Consider the following 17,058-nt stretch of genomic DNA (forward strand, 5'->3'; position numbering starts at 1 on the left):
AAGTTGCTGGACTTTCTACAACTGTTGTGGTAATTTATAAGAGAAGTCTTCAAAAAGAAAAGAATAATATTTATCCCATAAAGCAGCAGGGTCACTTGGCTGGCAAAAAATCAGGACTGTAGCAAATAACCGCCGCAAGGCAGCAGGCATATGAGTCTCACAAGCCTCAGACAAAGTTAAATCAGCTGCATCATCATCTTCTATAATTCCAAGTTTCAAAGCAACTTCTCGAAAAGTTGGAGACAGATGGCCATTGACAGTTCTCAAACCCTGAAATGACTTAGGGCTTCTTACATTTAGGAGTAACAGCCTCAAGAAAAACCGTTCACCCTCTGCAGGATAGACAAATGTTAATCTTCCAACTGAGAGTCTGCTATTGGCCCTCTGTTTCCATTTCTTAGAACTCTGCTCCCATGTGTAGTGCTCACAGAATTCACCATATAAATATCCCAAGCCATCTTCTGAGGCTGCATTCATTGCAAAAAATTCAGTTAATTGAGTCTTTGACCGTTTTGAATTCGAAACAACAGCTTCTAGTCTTTCATGAGGATGAACGCAAACAGTCTGCATATTTGGTAAATGAACCTGCAAAGGCAAAACCGGAGGATGCATCTTGAATAGGTCAAAACTAAATATCCTCCATGCTGCTTCACAAGGAGATACCCATCGTCCTGATTGATACTGCGCAATCTCATCTACAACTTCGCTATTACATGACACCACATTATAAGAAATTCTATCATGGCCCTTATATACATACTTATATAAGTACTTTACTGCTTTAATTGTCGAACACACCTCAACATTTAAATGACAATCAAAAAGCAAAGACAAATATGGATTATAGGGAATAACCCACTGATTATCTAGCTCTGCATTTCTTATAACTACTTTCTCTCCGGTTTCTCTCCTACGATATATAGGATAGCCATCTTTACTATTAGTAGTTTCATTGCAAAACTTTTTTGGATACTTATTCTTACAACTGCGTTTTACACCACGTGTGCGCATACATGCACATTCTGGATTCAGTTCACCACAAGGGCCATGCATCATATGTGCTAAGACAATTCGCCTAAGACTGATATTAGCTTCAGAAGGCATTTCAGCACAAACAAACCTATCATAATCAGCAGGACATTTCATCTTATATTGAGGTTTTAGGATAATCAAAAAATGAGCATGAGGCAAACCTCTTTTCTAAAACTCAATTACGTACACCATTGTAGCAACTTCTCCAAAAACCTTCCTTTCCATGATTTCTTTCTTTAGTGTAATCAATTTTGCTCTAAAAATTCGAGCAACCAAATCAGGTCTGTCTTGTGCTCTCTCTCCAGCAGCTAGCTCGTCCTTTATTTCTGGCCAATTAGCATTGCACGTAACTGTAACGAACAAATCTAGCTTGCCAAATCTCTGCACTAAAGTCATAGCATTTAGATACCTTTTTTTCATATCCCGAGGACCTCCAATATAAGTTGGCGGTAGTATCACCCTACGCCCAACATTATAAGCAACAGTTTCTCCGCTATCCAGTGAATTCAAAATACCTTTATTTAGATCGGCTCTAATTGTTTCTTGATTGTTTCGAAAGTAATCTAGCCTCGTGTTTTCAATCTTCACATACATGTCTACTATGTATTGCTGGAAACATCTCCCTGCTCGCAGTAGCATGTTGTTAGGCCGAATTTGCAGCTTATAAGCATAATACTCCCTAGGAGAAATAAACTTATCTACTTTAGTATTCTTTCTTTTTAAGCCTGTACAAAAAGAACCCATAAACTTCGTCAATGTCAAATAACCAATAGTGTATGTCTAACATAGATCGGAAAACACAAAGAGTTTAAAGTATCTACGTATTTCTTCTTCATTCAACAGATCTTCAGCACTATGAACAGCACAGGACATTACAGGATCTGGAATTACATTTGCTGCTCGCTTACTTGGATGAGACTTTTTTTTAAGTCCCTGAGTCCAGCCACATTCCCCTCGAGGAAATAATAATGGATACTGAAGCGGATCATAGCAACCATAGTTATGATAGATTCGGTGAGTCTGATTAGATTTCCCAGACACCATAATATGAGGACTTGAGCTTTTGCTTGACGAAGCATCTTCTGGCCAGTAACAGCTACATCATCAACTGAAGGAGCATTATAGACACGCTTATCAAGCACAGGATTCTGATTCAGAATAATCTTCGTGTCCTCAGTAACAACACGTTCTCTTAGAGACCGGAAAAACATAGCATATGGATTCTGCCGCAACACATGCATAAGAATTTGAATCACATCTTCTCTTACTTCTGGAAAAGAACCCAGTCTGTTTTTAGCCTCATGCTGTCCATCATAGAAGTATAGCTGTAAGTATTTAGGACAATTTTTATCAGGTAATAAATTAGGGACAAAATGATACATCTGACCGTGCAACTTAAAAACATAAATTCCTTTTTTGGTTTTTGCATCAAAATTTCCTCCAAGCGAACTGTATGCAAACAAATTGTTATATAGTCTAGCATATTGTCGAAAGTGAACAGCAATTTCATCCCTGGAAGTAAAGAGGTAAACAAGCTCAGGAGGGTACTCATTTGCATCTATTTCAACATCTCCATTCCCACAACAAAAATGGAGGGACTCAAACATAAATTTCTTTGCACCGCATTGAGGGCAGTAAAAAGGCGCAGAAAGTCTCAAAGACTCTATCGGTAACTCGCGATCCATTGCAGCACCAAGAAGATCTGTCAAAACCAACAAACAAAATTACAATGACAACCAATCAAAATATGCACTTCCGAAATGTATAGCTTTCTGTAATTAATTACTTTCTTTAAGACGAGGCATGCATTCCTGCAACGATCTGCACAAAAGGACTGGATCAATAACATTAGATAAAGTATTTGAGCCTTGCACATATGCATTCACAGAAACATGTGTGTGTGTGTGTGTGTCCACTCACAAAGGACAAATATCCTTTCATTTTTTCTATAGTATAATCTCGTAACCTACAGAAGCATCCCATTAATATAAGCGGCAGATGCTATTTTTTGCATGAAACAGCAAAAAAATGGAAAGAGCCAAAAAAAAAAAAACTTTCACTTTGTACCCATTTTCTTGCAACTTAGATAGGTTCTGTATACATTTACGTTTCTTCGTCATTCGAATCTTGCATGTATGTACATTCTGACCTTCCCTATCTGTTATAGCTGAGCTGCAATGTAAATCATTTTCAGTTGTGTTTCCAAACAAGGAGTTCATTAAACTATGTCATATAAGTAAACCAGCTATTGTTACCCAACAAATGCTGACTGAGATGCCCTTTTTGCAGCTTGATTTACTCGTTTACATGTTCTGCGAGAAAGCTGTGGTAGGCCATAATGACAATCTAGCACACAAAACCTTCGAATTATTCTAGAGCATAAAAGGTGCAAACCAAATATATATAGACCAAAGCATGTTATATCTGATTCAGATTTATATAATACCCATGATTATAACTCAGAAACAGGTTCAGTTGCTGGCTGTAGTTGGACTGGAACTAACATCCTAAAGGATAAATCAAATACAACAACAAACCAAACGCGGTGGACCTGTTTAAAAAAAGACAATAGCAAATGCATTTTAAAAGGTAGATTTCTAAAAACTGCAAAGAATACCCAAAGAACTATATGTATGTATATATATATATCATAATCCATAAAATAGCAAACCATCATATTCATAAAGCCGAAAATACAAAATTCATTACAGTAAAAGGAATACATAAACATAGGAGCCAGGAACCACAACCTGGTTCTTAGGAATTAACTACTTCAAAGCATAAGCCACACACTAATGTGACTATTACATAAAGAAACCCTAACGACTAAGCATAAGTCCTTAAGCCTAGCATCCAAAACAAGCATGCTCTAAATAACACATAGCTAATCAACCCTAGCACGCTTAAATACAGTTTCTAAATCTGGCACATCAGTAACAAAGCGCTCTGAGGACTCTAGTCCTGCAGCATTCTTACAGCTTCTTTTCACAACAACTCTACGCTTTAACGGCCGATCTGGTGGAAGAGCAAGGACAGCTATCTGTGATTCTTCACCAGTTGGTGTTACACAACAATCAATCCGTATACAATTACCAAAATCAGATTCTTTAGAACTCCTTTCTAAACACTCAACATGACCTTTTAGAAGCAAATGCTTTTCCCTTATCAAGGAGCACTCAGCACTTAGCTTTGCTGCAGTACCATAGTTGGCATCAACAATCTCTAAATTAAACTGAGAAGCTATGAAAAAGGATGCTTTCTTTGCAACTCTCTGCTCAACTGTAGCTGCTTCAGCACAAGGATCACTAAAAATACATTCCATGGGAATATTACTATGAGGACAAGTTACCATCAGCCATGAAATATAACCATGGCCCTGTACCATAGTAGTCTCTATGGCAGTTGCAGTAACACCAGTTTTCCTCACCAAGACACCCAAAAACTGTGCAAAGTCAACTGAAACATGGATGTCGTGAAATGATGCATGCTCTCCTGAAATACATTCTTCCCGTATGCGGGTCAGGTCCTCTCTCTTGTACTAATTCAGCGCATCTAATCTTATATAACTTCACACATAAACGATACATCCTAAGGCGTTCGTGTGTGAAATCATCTACTCGGACATTAAAACGACCAATCAACTTTTTCACAGCCTTATGAGTCGCTCTCTCGCGAGACTCTTCTACAGAACAGGCATCTCCACCATAAAACAGGAACTTTGAACGTGTACTTGGTCGGCCAACCCGTACAAAGGCATTGTTTTTAGCAGCATCTATGAATCCATAAACTGGAGGTGGGAACTGGAGCCAAGTAACAATCTTTTCCAACAGAGGTTGAAAAGGGACACAGACTTTGTTCGATCGCCTAGCCATAACCTGTAATGGCAAAATTGATATTCAGGGAACAATTCAGACCAGGCAAACTGTGTTTCTTCCATAAAACACCTTCATAACGCATCCACGAAACCAACGGCTTTTGGAATTAGACTCTAATAAAAGAGCTACCTAATCACACAGAGGAAATATCTCTAAATGCTACAAATTTGCTATATTCAACCTAATGCACACCACTAACAAGAACTTTGCAGATAACAGGGCATCATAAAACAGACTATAGAACAAAGGCATACTAAAAAGACTATTTAATAGCAGGAGCAAAGAATACAAACACCATAAAAAAGACTATGTAATAATAGCAACAAAGAATCCTTAAAGGAATCAAAAGGCAACACGAATTTTAAAAAAGAACAAAGGAATTACCTTAGAAAATCCTGCACACTCAACAGAACACACTGGCTTTTAAATGAACCAAAGCACAAAACACTTCCACCAAACCTGTAATCCAAAAATGGCATCACTTAAAACATGTAAACCAAACTAAGACTAAGCACTTTAGATACAGCAAACCCTTCAAAGATCACAATACTTTATAAATAGGAACTAAATCAATGACACAAACATAAAAGCACATAAATCCAAAACAAAATCTATAATGGTAAGATGTAACACACCCTTTAAAGATCATCTTTGAGATGGTTTGCTCAATTTTAAAAGGATCTATGAAAATTGCTTGTAAGTAATTTAAAGTATTTGAATAATAGATATCCAAACAACAAAAACTAAATCAATGCCACAAACCAAAAAGCAAAAAAAAATCTTACACCCAAAAACTGTAATGCTAGGGTTCAATCTGTCAAGAAACTCAAGTGAACAAACAAAATCGCACATAAGAAAACAACAGAAACCCGTAATACTAAGGTTCGATTTGTCAAGAAAATATCCAATCTGTCATTAAATTTAGAATTGACCATATTTAAAGAATAAGAACTAAATCAATGACACAAACATAAAAGCACATAAATCCAAAACAAAATCTATAATAGTAAGATGTAACACACCCTTCAAAGATCATCATTCAGATGGTCTGATCAACTTAGAAAGGATATATGAGAGTTGCTTTTAAGTAATTTAAAGGACAAAAACTAATTCAATAACACAAAAAAAAAGCACATAAAATATTTTTTAAAAAGCTGTAATGCTAGGGTTCGATCTGTCAAGAAACTAAATTGCACAAACAAAACTGCACATAAGAACAGAACAAAAACCAGTAATACTAAGGTTCGATTTGTCAAGAATATGTCCAATTTGTCAAAAAATTTAGAATCGATCAGGAATAAATCATAATGTTGACTACAGTGAACACTTCAATGCCAATTCCAACCAACAGCACCTAAAAGAATACCTTAGCAAACCAATTTCAAAGAACCAGTACCCACAAATGATACGATAATGTGGAAACCCTGAGCAACCTCTATCTCTATTTATAGGCTAATAAACCGACTACACCCACAAGAGTAACCCTAACCACAGGCACAACAAATTAAAGTCCAAGTTTCCCCCCCCCTGTTTAGAAGTACAATTGAGTAATCCCCAAGGCTTAGGTCTGCCCTAAGTCTCTTCAAAAAGTACTACACAAAGCACTAACTCTACAGAACATCTCAGGAGGTCTCCTCAACCCCAAAAAAAGGAGGATCTATATCCTAAACACACACCCAACCAAACTAAACACATTCCTAACCTACGAATCAAAAGCTAAACAACAAACCAAACATGCAAGCCAGTAAAGCAACCAAAACAATAACATCCAAAAGCAAACCAGCTTATGTAGTCTTATCATCCAACCCAAAAAAAAGCAATTAATAAGGAACAAGAACTCGAAACCATACCAGCAAATCCCAGACATGACGCCAACCAAACCGTATTTCCTTGCAACCCTCAGCAGCCACGGAAAACCCAAACCAAACCAAGACAGAGTTAAACGGGAACTCCTCCAATTCAACAAGCACAAAAAAGGAGGCCTTAGCTGGCAACAAAAGCAAACTGCAGAAAAGGCAACAGTTGTACCCTCCTTTACAAGTGGCAAGGAGAAAGCAATATAAGGGAGCAAAGGGTAATTTAGGCAATTCATTAAATTCGGGGCTGAAGATGTAATAACGCCCAAAGTTACTGTTACTAAACTTTGCATATTTATAAGTGTTATAGATAACGTCTCTCTTTCAATTATTATATACAAACTTGTAAATATACAAAGCTAATATCATCATACCTTACGTTTTTTGATTGGCTATCGGGTAATAAGCCAATAACACATTTGACTTTATGGGAAATTATACAAAAAAACTTAATTATGCATTATTCACTTCATCTTTACAAAAATAGTATTCAATAAAAATAATTTCAATTCAGCAAAAATAATTTAATTTTAGTAAAAATAATTCTACTTCAGTAAAAATCAGTAAATGTAAAGAATAAATATATTAGAGATTTAGTAAAAATAATTTCAATTCAACAAAAATAATTTAAGTTCAGCAAAAATAAAAATGAAGTGAACGGGGCCTTAACACATTTAAGAAAATCATACAAAAAGCTTAATTAACACATTTAAGGGAATCATACAAAAAGCTAAATCGACACATTTAAGTAAAATCATACAAAGGGTTGTTTGGTTGAGATGAGGAATTCTCTGAGGACCTGTTTGTGACCTATTTTGATTCGAGTTGCCGTCAAGAAGGATTACTATATGGTACATTGATGGTGATTTCTCAATGGCTATTGTGCAAGCGGCAAGCCTATTAAGCTTTGGTGGAGGTGACCGGTGAGGAATTTGCTTATTGTCCGACAGCCAACCATAAAACGTTAAGGTATGAGAGTAGCTTTGTATATATAATTATAATTGAAAGAGAGACATCAGAGTTGGGCTTATTTTAGAAAAATAATTACAGTTTGACTTAATATTGAAAGATCCCTAAAATAGGAATTATTGTTGTTATTTTTATCTAAATAAATATTTCTAGATAATTGTTTCAGCAAAATAATTTTGATTTCTAGAGTGGGGGAGTGTGGCCTGCTCGTCTGTCAATCGAGTCCTCAACTTAATATTGAAAGATCCCTAAAATAGGCGGATCTAAGGGGGCCTACATGGGCCTCCATCCTATGCCCAGATTTTGATACATATAAATAAAAAATCTTGTACAAAATATACTTCCTCCATTCTGTTAATATTACAACAAGGGACTTTTTGCACTATTCATCACTCTTGTTTGACCATATAATATGATTTATACGTTAAGCAAAATATAGTCATGTGGAATCTTGTTGGATTCCTCTCATAAAATACTTTCAAAATATTAACTTTTTACAATTTTTACTCTTACACAATTATAGATATTTAGCATATAAAATGTGCATAGGGATGCGTAATTTCTTCCTTGTTGCAATATTAATAGAACGGAGGAAGTATAAGTTTTGTAGTTGGTTAGTTACTTGATGTATAGATATGGAAGGTTAAGGGTTCAATTCCCCTTGTTTGCACATTTCTCTTTTTTGTTTTTTTTTTCGTGTGGTGGCTTTATTAATTGAAATACTTTATAACTTCGGCCCAGTTTATAAATAAATTCTGGATCTTCCTTGCTTCTGAGAAAGTTGTAGAGAGTGTTGAGAATAATTAATTACTTAACTACTCTATATGTTGACCGACATCTATAAAAGATAACTATCTGATTGATTAGGGTTTTTGGCCGTATTAGGCAATGTTAGGCTATTTAAGGGTTTCTCAGAATACGTGCTCTAACCCTTTCTAGAAAAACTATGTTAAAGGGTTTATTCTAGAGGTGATCAACATTGGCCCAACCCGCTAGCCCGGCCCGAAAATAGGGCGGGTTTGGGCATAAAAACACATTTTTAGTTAAAAAGCTCGAACCCGGCCTGAAAAAACCTGAAATGCCCATTTTGACCCGACAAGCCCACTACTTTTTTATGGGTTTGGGCACGATAAATTGTGTTAAGGCCTGGCCCGGCCCGATTTTTTATCACCTCTAGTTTATTCCAAGAGCAGGGATTTTAATAATTTTGGTAATTCACAAAGTTGGGCCCCCAAAGGGGGTCCGAAACTACAAATAATAATAATAATGATAATGATAATAGTACTAATAGTAGTAATAGTAATAGTGGTTGTAATAGTAGTAATAGTAATAATAGTGCTAGTAATAGTGGTAATAATAATAATAATAATAATAATAACAACAACAACAATAATAATAATAATATCTAGACATTGGGGCTCGTGCTGCAGCTCATATCTTCACTGGGGTAGGCTTTGCTATAGATAAAGGAGTGGGGGTCCAGATTGTATCTCGACTTCTCACTAATTTATTGTAGGTTGTATAACTTTTGTTTTTGACAACAACAACATATGTAAAATAAGAGACTCTTTTCACGTATGTCTTTTGGCATAGTATGTGGATGATGGCACTATTACTGGTGATATTTAGTGGCAGGGAAAGTTCTAGAGTTGAATATGAAGGATGAGCCTCGTTTCATTCGAACTACACTTCAATATGGAAAAAACTGAAATTCCTAGTATGTAAAAGACCCTCATAGCAGGCTTGAGGATGATTTTCCCCTGTTATTATTGCTCGGCCTCTACATGGTGCTAAAGTACTTGGTGGTCCTGCCAGTTCCGACTCTATTTTTAGTGGTGAGCTTGTGATGTAGAGAGTGACCAAGACCGTTTTTCTTAAGGATAAGGTTGCTAAGCATGATGATCCTCATTGTGAGTTGTAGTTACTTAAGGCATGTATGGGCATGAAAACTCTACTTTTCTTTGCATAATTGTCCTCGCATTTTTAGGCAGCTTAGCGCACATTTGATTGGGCTCTTCGATCTTTATTAGAGCGGCTTGTTACTGTTTCTGGACCAAGATTTGATGACTGGCAATTAGAACTTTGCGTGGGTCTAAAATCGGACTGGACCAGTACGGGACCGAAATGGACTAGAACCCGGAATCGCATGTTTTAGTTGTTTTAATTTGTGTGTGGATCATGGAATGGGTTATTAGTTCCGCGTGGTGTCGGACATCACGAAACCCAAGAATTTAGTGGTTTTTTAAGGGAGTTCAGAAGTTTTTGGAGGGGGTTCAGAAGTTTCTATAGGGGTGGAACAAAATTGGTTTAAAACCGAACCAAACCAGGCTAAAAATCGAACCGAATAACAAATATGGTTCGTTTTTTTTAAAGTGGTTTGGTTTCGGTTTGCTAAATGAAGAAACCGAAATTATGTGGTTTGGTTTCGGTTTCGGTTTCGGTTTCGGAAAATGAAAAACCAAAACCAAACCGCAATTTTGGCCCAAAGGTATGTTTTCTTGTTTTTAATTTTCTTTCTTTTTTTTTTTTTGGATTTTTAATAAATCCATTAATATGATATGATTTTCGGTAATTTTTTATGTGCTTGTATTGTTTTGGTAAATTTCATTAGTTTTGGTAAAAATCTGGTGGTGATGGTTTTAGTTTGGTGTGGGTGGGGTTTGGTTTGGTTTGTTTCGGTTGTGGATTAAGGTTATAGGTGGGGGTGGGTTGTTAGTTCGTTGTGGGTTTGGTTTGGTTTGGTTTGGTTTTGTTTGGTTCGGTTTTGATTGGTGTGGTTTGGTGTTTTTTTTTTGCAAAATTTGATGTTTATGATACTTGATAGGAAAATTCGGTGCGATTTGGTTTTTTTTTATGAAAATCGAAATTGAAATTTAGGTGGTTTGGTTTTGTTCGGTTTCAAAGTTAAAGTGGTGCGGTGTGGTTTGCAAAATCAAGAAACCGAAATATGGTGGTTCGGTTTTCGGTTTCAGTTTGGGCAAAAAACTAATCGAAAACCGAACTTTCACCCCTAGGTTTCTAGTTGATTTTCACTTGTTTCTTGGGGCATATTAGCGGTTTCTAGTGGCTTATCTGTGTTTTCTGGTGGCTTTTCAATGTTTTGTGGAGGCTTTCAGTGGTTTCTAGGGGCTTTTCAGAAGTTAATTGGGGCTAATCAGTGTTTTGTGGGGGCTGATCATTATTTTGTGGGGGCAGTTGAGATGTCTGTGGGGGCTGTTAAATGTTTTGTGGGGGCTGATTAGTGTTTTTTGGGGGTAGATCAGATGTTTTTGGAGGCTGATTAGTGGTGTGTGGAGGAAAATCAGTGGTTTGTGGTGGCAATTCAGTGGTTCCTGGGGGCTGATAAGTGGTTATTATGTGTTGTTCATAAGTTTCTGGTTGCTGTTCAGTACTTGGTCGATCTGATAATAAAAAAAAAATCAAACAACAAAGTGATCAAATAAACAATATCGAAACAAATTATTACATCATACGAACGTATTTAATTGAATATCTAATATCTAAACAAATTTTTTACTTCATAAAGCACATAATATATGGACATAAAGCACAACGTATATGAACATCAAACAGAAAATATATGAACATAAATATACCTGTTAATTGGACTTTCTGACATTTCTTTGTCTAATTCTTCCAATATTTTTTGATGAACAATTGGACTTCCTTTAGGTATATCATCTAACTTCTTTTTTTTGGTATTCTAATGTTGAACATTTGACTAATTGGACTATTTAAAAATTTTAGGGTTTAATTTAGTATTCAATTCCAAAAATCAGCAATTCAAGATAAAATTGGAATTTTGAACAATAAATTACTTACACTTCTTCATCTTCATGAGTAGGAGAACATAGTTTGGATTTTCTACAAAAATTAAATTGAAAGAAAAAAATTAAACAACAATTATGTTCATGAATTTTGAAATTTGTTGAATTATATTAGCAAGTTCAAAGAAATTTAAGTAATGTTCAACTTTTTGAAGGGGTATTCTTCTGTTATTTGTTTTTATCCATGGTTGTAAAGCAGTTTTCTACAAAAATAAAATGAGGAAATGAGGAAAGATTTTGAATTTATGAGATGAAACATAATTTTGTAAACAAATTAAAAAAAAAAAATTAATATGGCAGTTAAGAGAGGAGGAAACAATTTTTTCTTAACAAAAAAAATCTGAATAGGTATTGGGCTCGTATATGATGGACATGTTTTTTGGGTGGATATAGCTAATGAGCTGTTATTTGGGCCTAGATTCACCATGGTCTATATAATACCAATTGTATCAAAATATACTCTTGTTTTTATAATTTTGGATTTAGGCCAATTTCAATTATCAAATTCTAAGTATATCCAAAAAACATAATTAGGCTAAATCTAGAATTTCAAATAAAATTCATAGTTACCAAGCGTCCAAACACGCCATTAAATAAATTTAAAAAGTACTCTGTATTAAATATATTTTCTAAAAAGGTATTCATATAAACTTGAAATTTTATAACAAAATCATTTGAAAATCTGTATTATTGGTTAGAAAAAGATATATGCAAGGGCTGCATATAAAAGAAACTAAAAATGAGAATTGACAATAAATAAATATTTATTACACCTATATACTCGTGAATTATTGATAAATTTCCAACTTAATACTAAAAAATGAAAATATATTAAATGTTATATGCAACCCTTAGGGCTGTATATAGCATTAACCTTATTGGTTTTATATTTTTATTCCTTTAAATTTCTAAATACAGCCCTTGTGTTACTTTAATTTTATCATTTTCCTATTAAAATATACTACAAATCTACTCTCATGCCTCACGTTTTTGGACTGGCTGTCGGGCAATAAGCCAATAATAATACATATGACATGATTCATGTGTATCGAATTTGATAACTATTGTTTGACTTTAAGACTTTAAGTGAAATCATTTAGTAAGAATTTGGGTTAGAATAATCATTCATGATTTAACACATACAGAAAGTCAATTAAGTTTAGACAAGACTCAATTGATGGCATCAAATCCACAACATGATTTGGAATTTTGGAGTATCTCCTTTTGAAAGTGGGATAAAGACCCGTTCTTTTGCACTTATTTTTCAAAATTCTAGTTTGGCTCAATCTATAATCAATTTTTTTTCTTTATAATTTGGAAAATTTAACATGATGGCCCTTTACGTTTGGAGTTTCTATATGTAGACACCTAAAAATGTCTCCCCAAAACCAAACCCGATGATAAACACCTTTCACCACCATTATTGGTCGGGTTGAGTATTTAATCTTTGGATTGCTTAAATCTATGTTCTATCCAATACATTTCATAAACCAATCCATTTCCAAGCTCAATTCCCTAAACCATAACCTATTTTCCACTTTTCGTATCCATAACGCAAAACCGAGCTGAACTGATTTTATGGATATATAATCTTGATCCAAATATTATTTGGTTGGATAAACCTTGAAATAAGCTTTCCAACCATATATCATAAGCCCAATTCCGAGCTATAACGAAAAAGATATGAGCAAAACACTAAACTCGGCCCAAAACCAACACCCTTCCACTAAAACGGTCATATCTTAAAATCTAAAAATCATTTTGATCTGATTCTAATTGGGTTGGAAAGTAGACTTGATAAGCTTTCCAATGATATATTATATGCCTTATTTCCAAGTTATGGATCAAAAGTTATGATGATTTTAAAAACGGGTAAAAAACTGGAATCACCGGGCACAATGCAAAAGCACCGTGTCACGGGAGTATGCCCCGTATGACGGTGCCTTCACTCGTCTGACGGTGCCTGGGCAGCCTGGTGCCATGACACGGTGCCATTTTTGAAGCTTTTTAGCGTCAAATTCCACCGTGGCACGGTACCTGTTGCCGTGACATGGTACCTGCTTCCGTGACACGGTATTTTCCACCGTGTCACGGTGCTTTTTCCGTGTAATTTCCGCGTTTTCCCATACCGTGACACGGTGTACTGTACCTTTCCACGGTGGACACTGCCGTGTCACGGTACGTGTGCCATGTCACAAAATTTTCTCGTGTCTTTTCCGCGTAAACCCTTCACGCGTTTTCACTTCCCGTAGGTCAAATATTTCCCGCGTCACTCCAGTTGTCCACCGCGTCACGGGATTTTCCCCCATCTGAAGGTGCCTTCCCCCGTCTGACGGTGCCTGGCACCGTGTCACGGTGTTCTCTGTCGTGTCGCAGTGTTATTTTTTTAGGGTTTTTATCTTTTTAGGGTTTCGTCTGTTCCCTCTGCTCATTTTCCCTATAAATAGGACCCTCATTTCTGCAGTTCGGGGCATGAAATCCTTCTCTCTTTCTCTCTTTTACACCAAAAATCATTCTCTTCTCTCCTTCTCTCATATTCTAAGCCTTAAACCTACATTCCTAATTACATCATTCTTCCCCTAAGCACTCCAAGGAGTCTATACTAAACCCGAGGTTCCGTCCTTAAACCAAGGCGTGAAAGGTATAAATAACTGAGGGTTTGGACCAAATCAAATCTATATTTATTTAATTTAATTTTCATTTGCTTTATATTTTTTATTGAAGTTACTAACAGTTAATTCATGATGTAGCAATTTAAAGGAACGCGCGGAATGTGAGTAATTAATTAATTTAATTACTCTTATTTTATTTTAATATTGCTAGTACCATGATTAGGTTATTTTATATTTGATTTGACTAACGCTATTATTGTTGAATTGCTTCTAATATTATTGTTTGTTCTATTATTTATTATTACGATCACCATATTGCATGTTTAAAGGGAATATGTAATTGAAAATCACGCCTAATAAGATAATTTGGATGACCGGTTTAGGTTCCTTTTTAATCTTGTTATTTAATCAAGTGATCACTAATATTTTAGAATAATGTGTTGCATTAATATTAAACCAATTTAGCCTAATAATAGTTTGGAGCAAATCGAATATTTTGTTTGTATGCCATTGAGATCGCAGGAATCACTTTTCACTATAAGAATCGAGTAGAGGCCAATACGGGCGAATGTGACTCCATGACTCACTTCGTACCATCATCCCCGATCCTCCTTTCGTGGTTCCGAACCATATGTAGTTAGTAATCTCATGGATTATGAATGGGGTGTAACCTTCACGGGTCAATCGTTGTTGCCTATCGTTGTCCCTCTATCGTGGTTGCCTTTTATGATCCGTGAACGATTTACAAGTTCCTTAAAAACTTGTTGGCGGCTCCCTACTTTCCTTGTCCCTAGTCGTATTATGTCAATTCCCGCTTCCTATGAGTGCCAAGCATATTCACACATGCTTTAACGTAGGCGCACATCGAACGACGCCTACACTATATGGTGGTCAAAATTTTGACCATAATGTCAATGCCTAATTTCACTTAAATTAGCTAACCTTTTAATTTATGGCTAACCTTTAAACTTAATCAATTAAGGGCGTGTTCAGCGCTAGCGTTTGAGTAGCTTTTAGTGGTTTGACTTGGTCAAACCACTACTTAACAAAAATTGTGAGTATTTGACAAATTAGTGGTTATGGAAGCTTTTAGTGGTGGAGGTAGTTTTTATGAAAAGTTAGAAGTATTAGCTTTTTAAAGTAGTGATTACTTTTGAGGTAGCTGTTGAAAATTACTTTTGAGGTAGTACAATTTTAAATATTATCTCTGGTTCAAGTTACTTGCAACTTTTGTCATTTTGGGTTGGTTCACATTACTTACAACTTTCCATTTTCTTTCCTTGTTTAGTATGTTTTTGGGTGATAATTGACCGATAAACCCTTACTTTTTTTTAAACAACCTTATTAAATTACAAATCTGATTTCATTATATTAAATCCCAAGCTTAATTAATTAAAACCTCATCACCTTTAATTTTCTCTCTCCTCCTCCAACCCCATTTTCATGGTGGCTTCGTGGTGTTAAGAGCGACGGGGGTTGCAGATCAGCGGCGTCGTGGGTTTGATTAGTGGGTCGGGTTTCGTGGTTTCAGATCGACGGGTTTCGTGGGTTGGTTTGGTGGGTTTGGTTTGGTGGGTAGGTTTCGTTGGTTTGGTGGGTTATTGATTTGGTGGGTCGGCGGTGCTGGGTTTGTGGGGTGCTGGGTTCCACTACTAGAAAACATACAAATAACGACGGAATTTTTCCGTCAGAAACACCCTAAATTCCGTCGAAAATGGGGTTTCCGACGGAATTTCCGTCGTAACGGGTCGTCAGAATACATATTGTAGGAAAACCAGCTTTTCCGACGAAATTTCCGTCGGAAACACTATTCCAACGGAAATTCCGACGGAATTTCATCTGTCGGCAGGGATTTTCAGGCCAGTGAAAATCCGTCGGAAAATTCCGATGGAATATAATCCGCCGGAATTTTTCGACGGAAATTCCGTCGTAAAAATGTTTCAAAAAAACAAAAAAAAACAGCCACCCACCACCCCAGACCACCACCCCACACCACCAGTCCCCCCCATCCAGACCCAACCACAACCACACACCACCACCCCACACGACCAGTCTTCCCCCCATCCGAACCCAACCACAACCACACACCACCACCCAACACCACCAGTCTTCCCCCCATCCGGACCCAACCACAACCCACACCACCACACACCACCACCGACCCTATCCCACCACCATACACCACCACCGACACCACCACAACAAAAAATTAGCCCCAAAAACCATAAAATACCCCCAAAAACCGTAAATTAACCCCAAAAAAAAATTACACGACCAAAGCAAGAAATAACACACAAAACCAGTAGATCTACATATTTAATCAAAATTTCATAAAATAAAACGATGTTTAATCAACAAAAATTAAATCAACTATATAAATATACAATTATCTATTTAAATTTACAATTTATCATTACAATAACATATAAAATTAATTAGATCTATGAATCTATCCTAAATTAAAACAAGATCTACCAAAAAAGACGGTGGTTGTTGGGTTTGATATTGATGCAGCCCGGTTGTTGGTGTTGCGAATCTGTTGCGTGCGATTGATGTTGGTGGTGGTGTGTTGTTGCGGTTGTTGTTGTCGGTTGGTGGTGGTGTGTTGTTGCGAATCTCGTTGTTGTTATCGTTGTTTGATGTAGGTGAAGAGAAAAGAAACGAAGGAGAGAGAAAGGGCGGTGAAGAGAAGAAGAAAGGAAAGAGAAGGAGAAGAGAAGAGGGGAGAACGAAGGAGAAGAGAAGAGGGGAGAACGAAGGAGAAGAAGGAGAACAGAGGACTGAGAAAGGGGGAACGAAGGAGGGGAGAGAGAGAAGGAGAGAGCAAAAACTTAGAGAGAGAAAGAGAGGCGGAAATAACAAAGGGGGAAGGGGCTGCTTTAGGGTT

General features: G+C 36.3%; 2 protein-coding genes across 2 annotated transcripts; both read right to left on the reverse strand.

Annotated features, from left to right (window-relative positions):
* Positions 1-15: 15 nt before the first annotated feature.
* Positions 16-1,146, reverse strand: LOC145632598 (uncharacterized). The gene has a single exon (XM_081684952.1). The coding sequence runs from the start codon at positions 1,144-1,146 to the stop codon at positions 16-18; it is 1,131 nt and encodes a 376-aa protein (XP_081541078.1).
* A 54-nt stretch (positions 1,147-1,200) lies between these two features.
* Positions 1,201-3,482, reverse strand: LOC145632599 (uncharacterized). Its single transcript, XM_081684953.1, has 7 exons — positions 3,479-3,482; positions 3,288-3,378; positions 3,100-3,204; positions 2,819-2,853; positions 2,088-2,734; positions 1,854-2,007; positions 1,201-1,757 (listed from the first exon to the last, which is right to left on the reverse strand). The coding sequence occupies exons 1-7, from the start codon at positions 3,480-3,482 to the stop codon at positions 1,201-1,203; spliced, it is 1,593 nt and encodes a 530-aa protein (XP_081541079.1).
* Positions 3,483-17,058: the final 13,576 nt, after the last annotated feature.

The sequence above is a fragment of the Chenopodium album genome, chromosome 5, assembly GCF_948465745.1.
Source record: "Chenopodium album chromosome 5, dcCheAlbu1.1, whole genome shotgun sequence".
In the NCBI taxonomy this organism is placed as follows: domain Eukaryota; kingdom Viridiplantae; phylum Streptophyta; class Magnoliopsida; order Caryophyllales; family Amaranthaceae; genus Chenopodium; species Chenopodium album.

What these genes read in the sequence shown, in the direction of transcription:
- LOC145632599 (XM_081684953.1), bottom strand. An exon ending in TCTAAGTTGCAAGAAAATGG is followed by an intron (nt 2,854 to 3,099) that starts GTACAAAGTGAA and finishes CCTTTTGTGCAG; the next exon opens with ATCGTTGCAGGAATGCATGC. An exon ending in CATGCCTCGTCTTAAAGAAA is followed by an intron (nt 2,735 to 2,818) that starts GTAATTAATTAC and finishes TGGTTTTGACAG; the next exon opens with ATCTTCTTGGTGCTGCAATG.
- LOC145632598 (XM_081684952.1), bottom strand. Translation starts at nt 1,146, where the DNA reads ATGAAATGTCCTGCTGATTATGATAGGTTTGTTTGTGCTGAAATGCCT.